This window comes from Pelodiscus sinensis, chromosome 4, assembly GCF_049634645.1.
Source record: "Pelodiscus sinensis isolate JC-2024 chromosome 4, ASM4963464v1, whole genome shotgun sequence".
In the NCBI taxonomy this organism is placed as follows: domain Eukaryota; kingdom Metazoa; phylum Chordata; order Testudines; family Trionychidae; genus Pelodiscus; species Pelodiscus sinensis.
This window is the reverse complement of record NC_134714.1, coordinates 114,557,681-114,575,647: the sequence shown is the minus strand read 5'-3', so window position 1 is coordinate 114,575,647 and position 17,967 is coordinate 114,557,681. Positions and strand designations below refer to the sequence as shown.

Here is a 17,967-nt window from a genome sequence, read left to right as displayed (position 1 = left end):
GCCCCATCATATCTTAACACTGATAGCTGTAAAACAGGGAGGAATCAAAAACATATTGAAGTGCTGCCCATCACTACTGCAGGCTATAAAAATCTTAACACTACTTACCATAGGCTGTCCAGGTTCAGAAAATTTCACTTTAATATCCTGCAGATGTTTTAAAATTGGCTCATCATATTCCTAATCAGATAGGAAAAAAGTATGAGTAGTCACCATTTTGAAAAGCAAATTTTTATCTAAACTTGCTCACTTCAGAGCAGTGAGCTATGCATAACCTAATAATTTTAATCACAAGTTTGTAATGTGTTTGAAATAAGGACGTTAAAATGCGATTATCTGGCTAATAGTACAGTTGATACAAATTGTATCAACTATATGATTAATCAATAAGCACTGCTGTTCAGGGCTGCAGTGGAGGTAGCTCCAGGAGCCAGCTCTGGAGCCACCCACACTGCTGCTCTGTATTTTAAATGTAAAGAACCACTGGGATCATACTACATTTAGAATGCAGAGGCACAGCAATCAGCGCAAGCTGGGACTACTCAATTCCAGCTCGCACTGAGTGCAGCAGCCCCTGTTCGTGGTGGCCAGGGTTGGCCCAGAGACGGTGCTGGAGGGAACCAGTTTTTAAGTGGAGACTGTGCTCACCCCATGCTCTTGTACATTTCAAAAGCAGAAGCGCTGCCAGTGGGAACCGGCACCAGCAGGGACTGAAGCAGTCCCCACTCATGTTGTTTCCCCGCTGCACCTCTGCCACCCCAGCCCCCTTGGAGACGGTGCTGGGGGGCACTGGCTTAAAGCTGGTTTAGCTCAGCACCACCTCTTGATCCTCCCCCCCTTGCTGCCTCTCTGACAGAGGCAGCAAGCCAGGGTGTAGCGACTAGACAAGTGGCTACTCAGCTACCCAATAAGAATTTGCTTACTGAATAGTCGACTAGTCGCTAACATCCCTAGTTTCAAATTCAGATCCTAGTACTCTTAAATCACTTTAAAAAACTGTCATTTGCCAAATTTTCAGTTGTTGAAATCTGTCATCTTATCTTTGAAAGTTAAAGTTGCCATTTTCTGGGGTACCATGTAACTGAAGGTTTAACTTCTTGGGAGAAGAATGCTCCAATTACCAATTCTTAAACAGAGGCACAACATGACAGATGCACGAAAAGGACTAGTTTTAAGGGGATTATTCCAAAATATTAACAGAGTTAATAGATTAAATTGTATAAGGGAAGAATGCAACAAAATATAGCTAATATACAAGTCCAGTCTAACTCAGGTATAGTCAGTTTAAGTACTTCCTCAAGATGTCATTAAATTATAAAAATACCTAAATCTGTACGAAATATTGTGGGAAAACTGCATGGGAATAATTGTTCTGTGAGTAGAATGTGAGCATATGCTCTAATGGATGCACAATTAATTGCAATACTAGTTCCCAAATAGCTTAGATATTAGTCATCAGAAACTTTCACTTCGTAACAAGCAAGCAAACTACAGATTATCTTTAAGTGTTTTATTCAACAAAAATAACGTAAAGGATTCTCAAGAACTGCACGCTCTGTTACTCAGATCTTCCTCAAGTATAACTGGGGAAAAAAAATAGGTATAGCTTCTAATTGTTGCATAAAAATTAACTTTTTCAAAGGGAATTAGCTTACCTGTACTAATTCACTTAACATATCTACATTTCTAAAGATTGTAAACCAGAAATCTGGAATTCCTTTGGGATTAGGATCTGCTGCTGCTGCTGCTGCTTCTTTCTCTTCTATAACTACTTTGTTTTTGAGGTCTCCCTGTGAAGTAAACAGAATCATTTAAGAAAAGACACCTTCCATAGCTGAGACATAGTATAAGTACAGCAGAACCTCAGAGTTATGAATACCCATGTGGCAGTCTCATTTGTAACCAGCAGCAAGCTGTCCGGCAGTAGCAGAGGCAGACACACACAAAAAGCAGCAAATGCAGTAATGGTTTAAATGAATCACTAAAAAGTAAAGGGAAAGTAGCTTTTTTCTTCTGCACAGTAAAATTTCTAAGCTTTATTGTCAATGTTTAGCTGTAAACTTTTCAAAGAACTAAAGATTTTGTTCATAGTTATGAACATTTCAGTTACAAAACCTCCATTCCCAAGGTGTTCATATCTTAAGTTATACTGTAAATGCTCAAAATGCTGTCAGATTCCTGAAAATGGTGACGTGAAAGTTCATGCTTAAAGATAGTTTTAAACCATGATAATCAATTCCACTTACAAATTAAGTCAAAGAGACCTCAAGTTGATTTACAACGGTCTTTTTTTTTATTTGTAAAATTTCAAATACTTTCACTGTTCATAGTTTGGCACTAGTTAAAGTGCTTTTAATTTACATGGAAGTTTTGACTACAAGATACAAACATTAACTTTCCAACTTCAGTGGCTATACTCAGGGTTTTTTTTAAAAAGTATAGTACTAACTAATAAAGCTTGAAGACAGGTACATGCCTAAACTAAGTGTAGTGTTTTATATGGCAAAGAATTGACCAAATCCTCTGTTTCTCATTTTCACTGTGCTATTTAATATTTAAATTGATAGTTTGTGGAGCAGAGTTTCTCAGTCTTCTTGGAAACACCTGGCAAACTTATGGCTACTGTAAAAGTTAATCAATCATGATAGTTTAATAATCTAAAGTACCTACAGAATATGCTGCCCATGTTGTTCTTTTTGGGACACAACTCCACAGTATCTGAATATTTTAAAAGATGTATCATAGCTGCTTGTCGCAAGTTGAAAAAAAATTAATACAGAACTATAAATTCAGCATGGGATTTCCCCAATACATGCCCCAGACACTATATCCTCACCTAACACAGCAGCAAATCCAGTTCTTGATCCTGAAAAATTCTGCTGCTGCACACTCCCACCATCAGGTAGCATCACCACAAGCTCTCAAAATTGCCCCCAACAAGATATGTTATTTGAGTCATGAGTCAAGAACAGGGAACAACAATTTATTATAGCTACCAGAGGATCATGTGTGGCCAATATTTACAGCAGTTTGTAATATTAACTGAACATGCGTTCGTGCACGCATATTTTTTTTCATATATATATATATATATATATATATATATATACACACACACACACACACACACACACACACACACACACACACACACACACACACACACGTGCAAGAATAGGTAAACAGAAGTCTCAGACATAATTACACATTTTAATTGCAGATTACCGGAAATTACCAAGAAGTGGTTCTTAACATATGCCATTAACTTCATAAACTGTTGCCACTCATCCCATAGATTTAGAAGCCATGTCATTTGTACCTGTGGTAGCATTGTGGATTACCATCACATATTATAGCCAACAGATATAGAATGAAGGTAGTATTAATTTTGAAAAAAAGATAAGAATGACTGAAGAAAATTGAGAACGAGTCAGGAAGAAAGGAAAGACTATGGGGGAGGAGGAAAAGAAGTGTTTTCCCCACAAAGATTTCAAGCTTTGAGAGTCCCTAAAGCTCATTAAAATATAAATAAAATATGAAACATAGCAGACCCTTCTTAAAACTAAATAGTTTCTACTGCACACAGAATTTGTGAAGATCCAGCAGCTAGCATTGCTTTTTATTGGAATAAGACTTGCTTTGGTAAAATGTATTATAGAGTGTGAGATCTATTTGTCAAGTCTGTGCTCAGAGCACTAAAAGCTAGTTATGTCCCCCAAAATAAAGAATAGCTAGTCAGCCAGCCAGCCAGCCTTCTATTACTTTGGTGATTTATGTAGCATTGGAATGGAACCCATTAGCAGGAAGGTACTGTTAACAGGTTACGAACAATGCAAGTGATAAGGAATAACAGTCATTAAAAGTAGTGGTTGAGAGAAATACACTGGATCTAAAATAAGTTTCTGAAAATTAATTTTAAACAGACTTAGAGGCTAGAAGTGACCACCATCATCATTCAGCCTGACCTCCTATACATTGCAGCTACACAGCCTTATCCATCCTCCCCTGTAGTGGGGCCCCAGCTTTTGGAAGAGTTACTGAAGTCCTCAAATCCTCATTTAAAGACTTAAGATTTACAGAGAACCCAACACTTATTCTAGTTCAAACCAACAATTGACCCATGCCTCAAAATACAAAGAGGCAGAAACCACCAGGGTCTCTTCCAGTGGGACCCAGGGAAAAATTCCTTCCCAAACTCAAATACGGCAGTAAGTCACACCCTGAGCATGAGGATACAATCCAGGAGACACACATCTGGTAAAGTTATCTGTGGCAATTCACAGCCCTCCCCATCTAGCACCCTGTCTTAACTGTTGGAGACAGTCTTTGGTAGTACTTAGGGTAATCCATGCCTGCTATTAGTAATTACCAAATCCTACCCCAGACTTACCACATTCAGTCTTAAAAACAACAACAATATTTAGAAGGCTATTCCAGTACTTCACTCCTGTAATGGTTAGAAACTGATCTAATTTCAGGCCTGATCCTACTGATGGCCAGTTTATATCCATTTGTTCTTGTGTCAAAATTGGCCCTTAACCAGGAAGAGAGAGGAGTTAAGTATTCTTAGCTTAAATGAAAAATTAAAAGCAAACTGAATTATGATTTTAGAAGACTGAATGAAGTATGGGTTTGTCTACATAAACCTTTAATTCACCACAAGTCAGAATGTAAAGCTATGCCACACTAGCCTTCTATGGACCAACTATCTGCACGGATCCTGGTGACATGCATTAACAGTTGGATAATGTCTTGTCCTCTTTGAAAAATGACAATATCAAAAAACATTAACACTGTTAATATAGGTCACAGTCCACACAATTAGTCCATGGTGGGCTAAATAGGGTAGATACAATTCACACCAACTTCCATGAACTGTTCATGAAGACAAGCCCAATATGCCATTGTGTTCAGTCCAGACTTATGCTTATTACAAGTTATATATGACATCTAGTTTTCTAAGAGATTAAAGATAGCATCTTTCAGGGGATATAAACAAAATTAGTACTTCATCACATTTCCAAACTATTCTTTAGCTTCTTTCTACTCACAGCTAGTTTTTCGTCGTCCTCATTTTCACTGTCCCAATTTGACTCTGCATCTGTAGGTTCAGCTTCACCAGTGACAAAGTTCCTTCTCTGCACAAGATAATTATATATTTAATGGAGAAAATATTAAAGCAGCTATTAAAGGCACTCTGAACAAGTTATCTGGGATGTTATAAAATCTGGGCAAAATTACTGCCTGTGGCAAAATGCAAAATAAATCTCACAATGATTCCCAAATTGAAAAACAAACCCCAAAGAAAAAAAAATATCAAGGAACATAACTGATTCACCAATAGGATAAATAAGTATCCCTAATTATTAGGGTAAGAGCATGAAGGCAACAGATAAGTTAAGGAGGTTACAACATGTATTAAGTTCAGCACAAATTAATAGAACAGAACTAGTTATTTGTGTTTAAAATAAAAACAAAAAAATTGAAGTCACAAATGCCTGCTTTGACCTTATTATAATTTCAAATAGGAATCACTGAATATCAGTAAAAACACAAACAAACAAAAAAAACCCCCTAACTTTTAAGCACACTCATTTTGGTTATAAAAAAGGTTCTGTTAAATACAGTTTCACTATTCCTAGTCTTGTTTAACCACCAGGACAGTCTGCCCATAAATCATTACAGCAACACAGCTGTGCTGCTACAACATTTCTGTGATACTACCCAAGACTGAGGAGGCAGCTTTCCAATCAACCTAGCACTGTCTATAGTGGTGTTAGGTTGGTTTAACTGCCTAGCCTAGAGGTGTGGAGTTTTCAAACCCCTAAGTCAGTATAACTATATCCCTCAACTTCCTAGTATAGACTGGGTATTAGCTGCACTTTTGCTAAAGAGACTTGCACATAAGAGGGGGAAAAGAGAAAGGATATTTTGTACAAAAGAGCCAAATTTTCAGCCACAGCAGAGGATTACAACACTGGAGAGGAAAGATGGAGCCTGCAAAGATTGTATAAAGTTCATTTTTTCACTAGCTCTGCACCAGAAAAGTCCTCTACTTAACTTTGGAGCAGCTTAATGGCTATGTTATACAGGTTGCCACCACCACCACAACACTGAAAATGAAGCCAAAGATCAGCAGGGCTTAATAAAGCATCAGCCATGCCCACTTGGCCAGCAGAAAGGAGAGCTAGCTCTCTACCCACCAGAAGATTCCCCTACACTAGTATGAGCCTCCTTAGCTCAGATTCTGCCAATGCTCTAGAGCAGTGTTTCCCAAATGGTGTTTCACAAAATGAAAATAAGGGTTCCACGCGAAATTTCTATTTCAATAACATATTACGATTTTTAAAAAGTTATATAATTAATATTTAAGCATTTATTAATTTTATTGAAAAAACCATTTTTATTTGTGTTTGCCATGATAAGTGTCCCTGTATAATGCCAGCTTAGGCAGAGAGTGGAGACGATGTCACTACTCAGCACTGCACGCGCAGTCAGTCAGTGATGCAACTGGCTGTTATATACCACTGTTAATCCCCGTATTCAGCAATCTATTACCGCATTTACAGAAACGATAAGTGATTCCCCCCCAAGATAAGCAAGCACTGCCCGATTTCACTCAATTATCAACAAGCAATAAAAAACGCAAGTATGCCGAGGATTATTTGTCATTTGGATTCACAAGCAATGGAAATAAAAATGCTCCAGATCCCCCAGTGTGTACTATGCAACAAAATATTATCTAATAGTTCTTTAGCACCTGCTAAATTGCGAAGACATTTCGAAATACATCACTCGGAACACAAAGATAAAGACGTTAGTTTTTAAAGCGGAAGCTTGAATCACTTGAAAAAAGTAAACTCTTCATGTTAAAAAATGCCCAAACAGATAACGAAAACGCAACAGAGGCGTCTTACAAAGTTAGCTATCGTATATCACTCGCTGGAGAAGTGCATACAGTTGGGGAATCACTCATAAAACCATGAGACAATATAATGCATATTAGTTTGAGCCTTATTTTTTGTACACATTAAATGTGATTTTTGTTTTTAAATATGTGCAAGTAAACTAAATGTTGATCTCATGACCTTGTTTAGCATTTGTTTATTATTATCATCCTTACTTATTTGTGGTCTACTTTTTCAGCTCCATATATAAGACAGTTCTGCAAAATTCTTTCATATTTAAAAGGGTTCCGTGACCAAATAAAATTGGGAAACACTGCTCTAAAGTAGGGAAGCTGGGCCCCAACTGAGAATCTGCCCCACTATCAGAAACTAGAGTGGTTTTTATATTGTCCATGTCAGGAAATTCAATTTTAAGAGTTTGCAGTAATTCAAGTTTAGGAGTTTAGGCACAGGTATCAATTTTAGGAGTTTGCAGTAGATCACAAACACACTAGTCACATTTAAGAGAATATGTAATTATAAGTATACTCATTATACAGAAAATGCATTACTTGTGCAAAGAAAATGAAGACCTGAACAAAGAATGAAAGTGTCTCCAAAGAGTTAGACATAAGTAACAGGATGTTACTTATATTTGACCGAAAATTCTGTCAAAGCTATGATTTAATAAGAACCAACAATCGACATTAAGAACAAGGCATCAGCTGTACTGAAGAATGTTCTCCCATCAATTAAAGGAATTATTTCAAAGAGAAAAATCTTTGCTTACTTTGTGTAGATGTCTACATTTGAGAACATGTACACCGCTCTCTATCCAGAGCCGTCCAGTCCATGGGATCGCTCGGGGCGGTCTCAACTGCCCTATAGATGGGATGGTCCCCCATACTGATGTTAGCTATGAGGCCCAGAGCGGCCTGGGGACTACATATGGGGACTGGGGCTGGCAGTGGTGGTGGGAAGCGGAGCAACACAGTAGCCTGCCCTACTCCATGGCCATCTCTCAGCCAAGTTGCTCCACTTCACTGTGGCAATGGGAAATTGAGTGCCCCAGCCTGCTCTGCTCCCCTCCTCAGAGTAGTTTTGAGAAGATCTTTATAGTATACCTACCTTATCAAAGAGAGGCTGATAAAGGGCTGCATATTTTCTCTCTAAATCATGAACTTCTTCATAAAATTTAGCTTCTATATGGGCACACTTCACCTGAAGTTGCTTCAAGGCATCAATTCTTCTTTTTACTGCTTTTGGTAAACTAGAAATAAACAGCTTGGTAAGTCTAAAAGATTAGCTTCTTCACATCTAGTGTTTACTGAGCATTATCCTGATATCCTCTATAGTCATAGGCAGGTTTGGTTTAGCCATAAACTACCGCCACATAAAACACAAACCTTTTAAAATAGGAATTTAAAAGCTTTATAATAATATTTTCTTATTCATGTTGTGTTACATCTCCTGGGCCATAAACCTCCCATTTCAGACAGCACAAAGTAACCTTAAGTACAAGTTTGTGAAATTACAATTATTTTGACTGTTCTATTGAAAAGAATTGTGTATTTCGCTGGATCTGACCCATGGCCACCTCGCTGGCAACCCCACTACACAGCAGCTGAGACTGTTTTAAGTAGCTGGGTGCTAACTACTCTGCAAGCTAGGGAGGGGCAGGAGAATGTATGCGTTGTCTCCATCCCCAGAAAAATCCCTCATCTGCCTCTGGCCAGCTTCCGGCCAATAGGAGCTGAGAAATTTTGCTGGCAGCAGGGGCAGGGTGAAGCCTCCTTCCTCCCCATCCTGGAGCAAAGCCACGTGGTGCAGCTGCTCAGCAGACAGGCATGGAGTCTGTTTCAGGTTCCTGCAAAGCTGCTGGCTAGGAGCTGCCTAAGTAAGTTCTGGCACCCTCTTCCCCTGCCTCCACCTTCGCAAACTCACCATCCAAACCCTCTGTAGCCCCTCTCCCACCTCCTTCAGGTCACAACACCCTCTCAGACTCCCTTCTCCACCCCACACTCCAGTCCTCTACCCCAAGCTCCCTTCTGCATCCCACCCAATGTCTCAGACCACACGCCCCCTCCACGCCCACATACCAAAATCTTGGGGTGGCCCTCCTTTAAAAATTACTGCCCACCCCTGTATTAGAATGAAATCTTAGTTTAGTAGTTTGTGGAACTGAGACAGAGGGTGATCCAAATTGCTCTAAAACAGGGCTACGCCCACAGGGTGGTTTGCGTTTACGTGGGGTTCAACATGCGGCCAGCGGGTAGGATCCTTTGAACATGGCCTCCACTAAGAACACACTCCATAATGGCAAGGTGTCTCCCAGGCAGGGTGAGCATTGCAAGACACAAGCAGACAGTATGTCAGCATTTCTAGCCCCCAGGGAGGAGGTGCTGGGAGCACCAGGGCATTGTGGGAAATGCTGGCTGCTTAGTCTTGTGGTTACAGCATGAGAGGTGCTGACTGTCTCACACTGGCCACAGCTGAGTCCAGCACTGCGACTGGGAAGCCTGGCCTCCATCCTGCACAGAGTGACGGACTCCTGCATGGGGACGTCAGCCCTGCTGGGAATCCAGGACAGGGCTCCCGGGCACCTGTCCTTTTTTGCCTCTCGTATCTGGCCTGACTCGCCCACCTCCCTGCCTGCTGCAGATTGGAGCACTCTGGCTTGGAAACTTTTATTTTAAAATCACTCCATGAAACACACAACCTAAAGCTTCAAGCTAAACACGCAAAACACTGGTATACAATTTTCTTTTTAATAAGAAGCATTAAAAATGGCAACATTGTTAAAATAGCGACGCCCCAAGTTACAGCCTTCAGCATGAGCTGTATCATTGTGGCCCCGGAGGCTTCCAAAGTTGAGTTGCCCTACTCTAGAAGATGGTGGCCAGTTCACCATCTATTAAAGTGACAACACTTTTACTTTGCCATTTCTATTTCACAGTAACTGTGGTTTATTATTTTTTCAGTCTTGCTGAAAGTCTAACATGCATTGTACTTACGTTTCAATATAGCTTGAAGGAGTGTGAGATGAATTGTCAAGTCGCTCCTGCAGAGCTGCCAAAACTTGTGGATTTTGCATCACTTGATCTGCTAGCTTTTCTATACAAATAAAAACATTCTTAATATAAATCTGAATATATTTCGATTTAATATAGCACCAAATCATTTCGGAAGCGCCATTTAAGCAGTATTATCGAACCTGGTTACCCCCACTTGCTGCCTCCTACAAAGACAGTGGGGGGGGGGGGGGGGAGAGAAGAGAAGAGAGGCAGATAAGGAACCAGTGCTTGGGGGAGCCAGCTTTGCAGAGCCACCTGCCCCCCCATGCTACTGCCTCTATCAGCAGTGTAAATGGGTGGGAGGGAGCAGGGAAGTCTGCTGTGAAACATCCTCTGTCCACGGTAGTCCCGGGATTGCCACAGAGAGAGGCTGCTTTGTGGCAGCAGCCCATGTCCATGGGGGGGCGGGGGCGGGGGGAGGAAGGATGTCTGAGCTCTCCACGAACAGAGACAGCTCCACATCCACAGAGCAGCCCCTGTCCGCAGGGAGCTCGGAACCGCCCCTCCACCCCCGCCCAAGGACATGGGCTGCTACTGCCCTGTGCTGCTGCCACCCCACAGAGAGTGGGGCTGGAGTGCACTGGCTGCTGGCCCTGCTCCCCAGGACTTTCGAATAGTCATGTACCCACTAAAATGTTGATGCTCTTACACGACTGTTCAATTACACGCTAACATCCCTACCATGTACAAGGTGACACTCTCATCCCTCTGCTAGGTTATATTTTTGGCCAGAGTGCAAACTGGAGCTGCCCTTGAAAATAGTAAAGAGCTTTGAGTAATGTAGAATGTAAACAACCATCTTTTGAGATCGATAAGGTGTTATGAGCATTGTACTGACCATTATTCACTTCCAAATGCAATTCAAGATTTGGATTATTACCATGGCATCCAACACACTAGCCACATGTGTATTTGGTCAGTTAAGAGTGGCTAGTTTGCTATAGCAGTAGCCACTATACAGCCACCTCAGAACTGGTTGGACATCATGGAGTTACAATTTACTGCACTCCTCACTAGGGGCACATTTACACTACATGGAAGAGCGACACTGTCACAGTGGATGTTCTGGGGTTCAATTTAGCAGGCGTAGTATAGATCTTCTAGATTAAACTCAAAGGGTGTCCCCTGTCGGTGCCAGTATTCTTGCTCCTCACAAGGAGTAAGGAACAATAACTGTAGTGTTTGCTCTTGTCAGCCTCCTGCTGTGTTGACAGCACAGAACAATAATTTAAGTTATGCAATTCCATCTACGTAAATTACATAGCTGGAGTCGACATATCTTACTTGGATCTTCCCATGTTGTATAGACCAGGCCATGGTGTGTTACCCAAATACTTGTGAGATCCTGTTCTGTCATGTCTTACTGTGGAAGTTGAGATCTACTGCATAGCTCCCAAAGTTCAACTTTGCTATGGGAAGCAGCAGGTACCCTTAGTAGGAAAAAAAAAATCCATGTTTAACTCTTTCCCTCTAGAAGCCTGTTGAAAATTTAAAAAGCTTCAGAAGCCTTAGAAAAATGTCCGGTTCAATGTAATAGTAGGGATTGGAAGCCTAATATGAAGCATGTGGTTTTCTCTGCTGGCCTTAAGCATAAAAACTACTTTTTTCTACATAGCTTAGAAAATATTAATGTAACTTTATACAGTTACTTATTATTCATACTTACCTTTTTTATCACTTGCATGTTTAGCAGTTTCCACAGAATCTGAAGCAGTATCATCTGTTTTACTAAAAAAAGCCAACAAAGTTAGATTTACACATCAAAAAGTAATACCATCTCAGTATATTAAAAAATATTTGTCACATCTAATTACAAAATCACTAACAGTATTTTATTTTCTATTACATACAAAAGAAAACTATTTTAAAATTATAATGCCCAGCAGAAGTTTAAAACATGTAAATCCTGTTAAGAGACGTCCGTTGTCATCGATAGCTTGTATTTAGATTGCTGAGAAATCAGAGTCTGGATAGCAAATTAATTGTTTTGTCCCATGGAAGTCAGAAGCAGTGTTTTGTTTCCCTACTCATACATATTAGGGTGATGCTTACTGGTTCCGGTTAACCAGTAGGGGCTGGAGCAGCTCCCTGCCTACCCCTGGGGGGAGGCTGCAAGCAGGGGCTGCTATGGGTAGCAGGTTTAAAACTAATAAAAGAAAGTTCTTCTTCAAACAGCGCATAGTCAACCTGTGGAACTCCTTGCCAGAGGAGGCTGTGAAGGCTAGGACTATAATAGAGTTTAAAGAGAAGCTAGATAATTTCATGGAGGTTAGGTCCATAAAAGGCTATTAGCCAGGGGACAAAATGGTATCCTTGGCCTCTGTTTGTCAGAGGCTGGAGAGAGATGGCAGGAGACAAATCGCTTGATCATTGTCTTCGGTCCACCCTCTCTGGGGCACCTGGTGCTGGCCACTGTCGGCAGACAGGATACTGGGCTAGAAGGACCTTTGGTCTGACGGCCGTTCTTATGTTATGTTCTTATGGCCTGCCGCAGGGGGCATGGGAAGATGGGCTGCTCCAGCCCCCCACCAAAATTGGTTAAATAGTTTAACTTCATGTTTAAACAGTTAACCAATTAAAATGGTATTTTACACCCCTAATAGATGTTGAATATACTTCTGAACCAAAAAAGCCCCCATAACCAGAATTAAAGAAATCTGAGAATCAGATTGGCCCCAGAGCAAGTTAGTTAAAGCTGAACCTTTGCTATCAATATACAAGTTCTCTTCTATGCAGCTTGTCCAGCTCTGTACAAAAATCAAGATAATAACATGTCCTTTTTCCCCTGAGGAGGTTAACATATAAGCAACATGTTATTAGTACAAAATAGAATAATTACACAGGGGACTCACGCCACCAACGGGAGCAAGTAACAATGTTGGGACTCTACAAAAGCATGAACTCCAGAAGAACAAAATATAGCACAGAGCCACAAAGCTGAGATTATTTCCCTATTTCTGTAAGACCTCAAAATCAAAAGGGATTTTTTCCTGAGTCTACATCACATTGCAGCCCAGAACGATGCTCTGAAATCCACTAACTGTCAGTCGATTTAGCAGGTAAACTTGTACCAGCCCTGTGCTCTTGGGAAGCCAGGGAGTGACACTCATGGAAAACCATCCCCCTCCCCCAGCCTCTGTAGAATCAAAGACAAAGCAATGAAATGGCTGGGGAAACACACACCTAAACTGCTTCAGACAAGGGTGACAGAATTAAGGAAACACCCCAGCCTCATCTGCATAGAAGACAGCACAGAAAGACATCTCCATTAGCATACAAAATGGAGACCAGCTCTTCCAAAGCAGGAACCGCACTGAACTCTGGGATACCAAAAGCAGAGAAGCACTGCCTGATGGGAAATCTCTGCTCCAGATGCTAATGAACTCATGCCTGCTCACACCCAAATTAGTCATTATCAGACCAATTCTTTTAAAAATAAATAAATACACACCCACATACACAAATGGTCTGGTAGCACTTTACAGACCAGGGTTTCCCAACCTATGGGTCGGGACCCAAACATTGGTTGCCATTACATTTCAAAAGGGTCGCCAAGTGTCTTCCCAGTTGGCTCTACCAGTCCTCCTCCTCCCGTTTTTGAATTGCCTTGGGTCACCAAGTTTTCCTGAATTGTCAAAATGGGTCCCCACCTGGAAAAGATTGGGAACCGCTGTTATAGACTTACAAAACATGTAGATGGTATCATGAGCTTTCGTGGACACAGCCCACTTCTTCAGATGACCTGAGTTATGAGTTTAGGATGTGCACAGTCAAAATAAAGAGGGGAGGGGAAGGTGAGGGGGAGGGAAGAAATAGGAAGAGGGGTAGGAGTCAGAGTCCATCCCAGACACATTTCTCAGTCTATTGTATACAGCCAAGCCCTCAGATACTACTGGATTTACTCCAACCCCACAGACAGAGACAATCACCTACAGCAGTGGTCTCCAACCATTTGAAGCTGCCGAGTGCCAGGTGGCGTGGCCATTCACCTGCCGAGCGCCAGGGGGCGGGGACACTTGCGAACCCGGGGGCGAGGCCGCGCATACGCCATACCTCCATGAGCCACGTGCCTGGGGCCAGCAACCCTATGCGCCGCGTGGCCACCCATTTGCAGCAAGCCTGGGGCCAGCGTCATGCAGAGCCGCGCGCCCAAAACCAGCACCCCCGCGCCATGGGGCCAGGGCCACCAATTCGCCGTACGCCTGGGTACAGCGCTCCCCATGCGCCGCGCACCTGGGGAGCAGGTGGCCAACTCACCGTGCCCCCCATAGCCGCGCGCCTGGGGGCCAGAGCTCCCCATAGCCACACACCCGGGGTGGCCAATTCACCGTGCTCCTGGGGCCGGCGCCCCCCATGCGCCATGCACCCGGAGCCGGCTCCGGCACCGCGCATGCACCACACGCCCAGGGCGGGGCCAGCCCTGAGCACTTGGTGGGCGCACACAAATGCCATGGTGCCCATGGGCACCGTGTTGGGGACCACTGACCTGCAGGATCTTTACAGAGCATTTCTAAAACTGAAATACCCACCTGGAAAAGTGCAAAACAAACTGACAGAGCCAAAAAAGTACCCAGACATGAACTACTTCAAGACAGCTCCAAGAGAAAACAACAGAACTCCTCTTGCTATTACCTATAGTCCACAACTCAGACTCCTCCAATGCATTATACACAATCTACAACCCATCTTGGAAAATGATCCCTCACACTCAGATGCCTTGGGAGAAAAGCCTATTATTGCTTACAGACAACCCCTAACCCGAAACAAATTCTGGTAACCATGTCACACAACCACATCATAAGCCTCCAGGAATCCAGCCTGCAACCAAAAATTATGCCAACTCTGCCCACATATCTATACTGGTGAATTCGTCACTGGAGCCAACAACATAAGCCACCAAATCAAAAGGTCATTTGACTGCACATTCAGTAATTTGATCTATGCCATCAAATGCCAGCAGTGCCCCACTGCTATATATATTGGACAAACTGGACAGTCTCTGCAGGAAAGAACCAAAGAACACAAATCAGATATACTTAAAGGAAACATATAGAAACCTATTGGGGAACACTTCAATCTTCCACATCACTCTTTAAAAGATCTCTGGGTAGCTGTTTTGTCACAAACCAGTTCTACAAGTCAGATCCACAAAGAAGCATTGGAATTACAGTTCATCCACAAATTCAATTCACATGCTAATGAACTCAATCATGATGAAAGTTGGTTGGGATACTACCAACTTAACAGCCATTGAAGGTGCAAACAGCTCAGAAGTATACTATTAATTATGATTCTTATCTGCTTCATTTTAACTATCCAATCTTCAGATACTTACTGATTCCCTCTGCTCTCTCACTCCCACCTCCCTTCCTTTTTCTTCCCTCCCCTTCCCCTCTCCTATTTATTTTGGGTGTGCACATCCTAAACTCATAACTCTGGTCATCTGAAGAAGTGGGCTCTGCCCACGAAAGCTCATGATACCATCTACATGTTTTGTTAGTTTATCAAGTGCTATCAGACCATTTGTTGTTTTCTTTCCTGTAACAGACTAACTTGGCTACCCCCTGAAGCTTCAGACCAGTGGTCCCCAACGCAGTGCCTGCCAGCACCATAGCACCCGCCAGGCGATTTTGTTCACCCGTCGAATAATCTAGGCTGGCTCCGCCCTTGTGCGCATGGCATATGCATGGAGCCGGCCCCGGGGTCGCGGCACATGCCGGTGCCGGCCCCTGCCCCGGGGTCGCGGCACATGCCGGTGCCGGCCCCTGCCCCGGGGTCGCGGCACATGCCGGTGCCGGCCCCTGCCCCGGGGTCGCGGCACATGCCGGTGCCGGCCCCTGCCCCGGGGTCGCGGCACATGCCGGTGCCGGCCCCTGCCCCGGGGTCGCGGCCCCGCCTCCCGGGCGCACGGCAGCCCCAAAAGGTTGGGGACCACTGCTTCAGACCAATTCTAGTAATGGAGCCTATTGACATCCAAAATACTGAAACTGCCTAGTTGCATTGTGAGCTCCTCCAAGGAACATCACCCAAAACCAGGTGTGATCAGTCTCCATTGTCTCGCCTCTATTTATCCATAAACAAATCCAGTGTTTTCTTAGAACTATTGTCCTGTCCCTATAAAAACTCCTACCCTTGTCCAAGAAAAACTATTCTGATACCTCAATTTAAACTGCATCAGTTCCACTGAGACTTCATCTCCCATATGATCAGGTTGGTGCCTCTGCTTGTTTCCTGCCTTCTGGACCCCCAGCTCCCATCACCATCTGGTCCCCTGATCAGCACAAGCTCCACAGAGTAGTGAGGTCTCTCTCTCGCCCCCTTTCCTTCCCCCCCCCAGCACAGCCTCCTGACTCTGCCCGATCTAAACTGTTAGATTGAATCTTGTTACTGTTTTGTGTATATGCATGCATGCATGTATGCATACATACATACCTCACTAACCAGAAATAAATAACGTTCATTATTAAGCTAGTTACTTCTCTCTCTTTCATTCACTCTTCCTCAAGAGGTGTTGTTTTGGCTTCCCCATTCACTCTGCAACAACGCTTCTTGTACCCAAGCTAAAGATCCCTGTAGTGCTCAGAATCCTATGTGGTTTGCTCATCGTGTGGTTTACCAGCGAATAACTGTGGTATGAAAATGGGAATAGAGAGGTGCTAAACCTGGGGGCATATGAGGATGGCAGCTTAAAGTGCTGTTAAATCCAGCTCACGGAGTCCAAAGGCACATGAGGGTGCAGTGTGGCACTGCTGTTAAACCCAGCCAGCTGAGTCTGGGACATATGAGGGGTCAGCTTGTGATTGATGATTACCTAGTCCTCTCAGAGGTGCTCAGTTAGTGGGTGTGAATGTCTGTGTGTGTATTGCTAAGGTGGGAAAAACCCCTTCCTGAAGAACTTAGTTCCTGCAGGAGAGCTCCAGTGGGAGGGGAAATTGGCAGCAGGGTGATTCAGCTCCATATGAGAGCCCAAGCAAGTGCAAGCAGCACACTGAGGGTACGTCTAGACTACATGCCTCTGGCGACATTGTCTCCCAGGTATGCCTGGGAGGTCAACAAATGCCTTTGATGTCGACCGCGGAGCATCCAGACTACTGCGCTGAGCCAACAAACAGCTGATTTGCTCAGCGTGGCAGCCATTTACATTTTAATGAAGCAGCGATTATTTAAATCACCACTTCCTTTTCCTATGCCAGGTAGTCTAATCTACATGCCTCTGTCGCCAGAGGCATGAAGTCTAGACATACCCTGATAGAATTGTTAACCTCCCCCAAGTGCCATAAAAGTAACCCTAATAAATGAGCATACCCCAGAGTCTTGGGCAAATCTAGTAACACAGGGCCACGAAGCTGAGATTGTTTCTCTATTCCTGTAAGACCTCAAAATCAAAAGGGATTTTTTTCTGAGTTTACATCTAGATTACAGCCCAGAACCATGTTCTGAGACCCATTAACTGTCAGTCAATTTAGGTCTAGGTAAGACCCACCTAATCGACTGCAGATCACTCTTCTGTCAACTCTGTTACTGTACCAAAACAAGAAGAGTAAGGTAAGTCAACTGAAGAGTTTCTCCCATCAGTCCCCTGCAGTAACTCAACTTAAGGTACACTGACTCCAGTTAGATTAGCTATGCAACTCCCAGCTACATGACTACATCCACTTTCAGGTTATATATATGCTACAATAGAATTACAGTAAAGGCAGTTACTTTTAACAAATTAAACAGTCTTAACTTCCTCATGCATCGATTCATTGTTCTTTTTTGCATTATGTTCTAGCTAACCTCTATTTTTGATTATCCAAGCTTCATGAGAGCCACTCACTAAGATACTGGTGAGCTGCAAACTATTTGTGTTTAGAACTAGGAATATAAGCAATTAATCAACTAGTCGACTATCTGATAAGCAAAAGCTTATTAGAGAGTCGACATATTAGTTGGCTAGTCACTTCCCCCCCTTGCTGCCTCAATCACAAGAGGCAGCAACAGACGGAAGGGGTGTGTGTGTGCGT

The 17,967-nt window shown here is 43.0% G+C and overlaps 1 protein-coding gene and 1 non-coding gene across 5 annotated transcripts in view; both read right to left on the bottom strand.

Moving 5' to 3' along the window:
- The window catches only part of NAP1L4 (nucleosome assembly protein 1 like 4), a 71,465-nt gene that overhangs the window by 44,239 nt on the left and 9,259 nt on the right, over nucleotides 1–17,967 (bottom strand). For 3 of the 4 annotated variants that reach the window (XM_075928138.1, XM_075928137.1, XM_075928139.1), the window contains exons 3-8: nucleotides 11,628–11,689; nucleotides 9,902–10,001; nucleotides 8,016–8,157; nucleotides 5,052–5,138; nucleotides 1,656–1,790; nucleotides 109–180 (exon numbers count right to left, since the gene is read on the bottom strand). In XM_075928138.1, coding sequence (XP_075784253.1) covers nucleotides 109–180; nucleotides 1,656–1,790; nucleotides 5,052–5,138; nucleotides 8,016–8,157; nucleotides 9,902–10,001; nucleotides 11,628–11,689 — 598 coding nt within the window. Of the gene's footprint in view, nucleotides 1–108; nucleotides 181–1,655; nucleotides 1,791–5,051; nucleotides 5,139–8,015; nucleotides 8,158–9,901; nucleotides 10,004–11,627; nucleotides 11,690–17,967 lie in introns of all 4 variants that reach the window. The other variant, XM_075928136.1, reaches the window with a different exon arrangement.
- LOC112547733 (small nucleolar RNA SNORA54) lies at nucleotides 3,707–3,836 on the bottom strand. Its single transcript, XR_003091545.2, has one exon. It is a non-coding gene; the product is annotated as a small nucleolar RNA SNORA54 (small nucleolar RNA).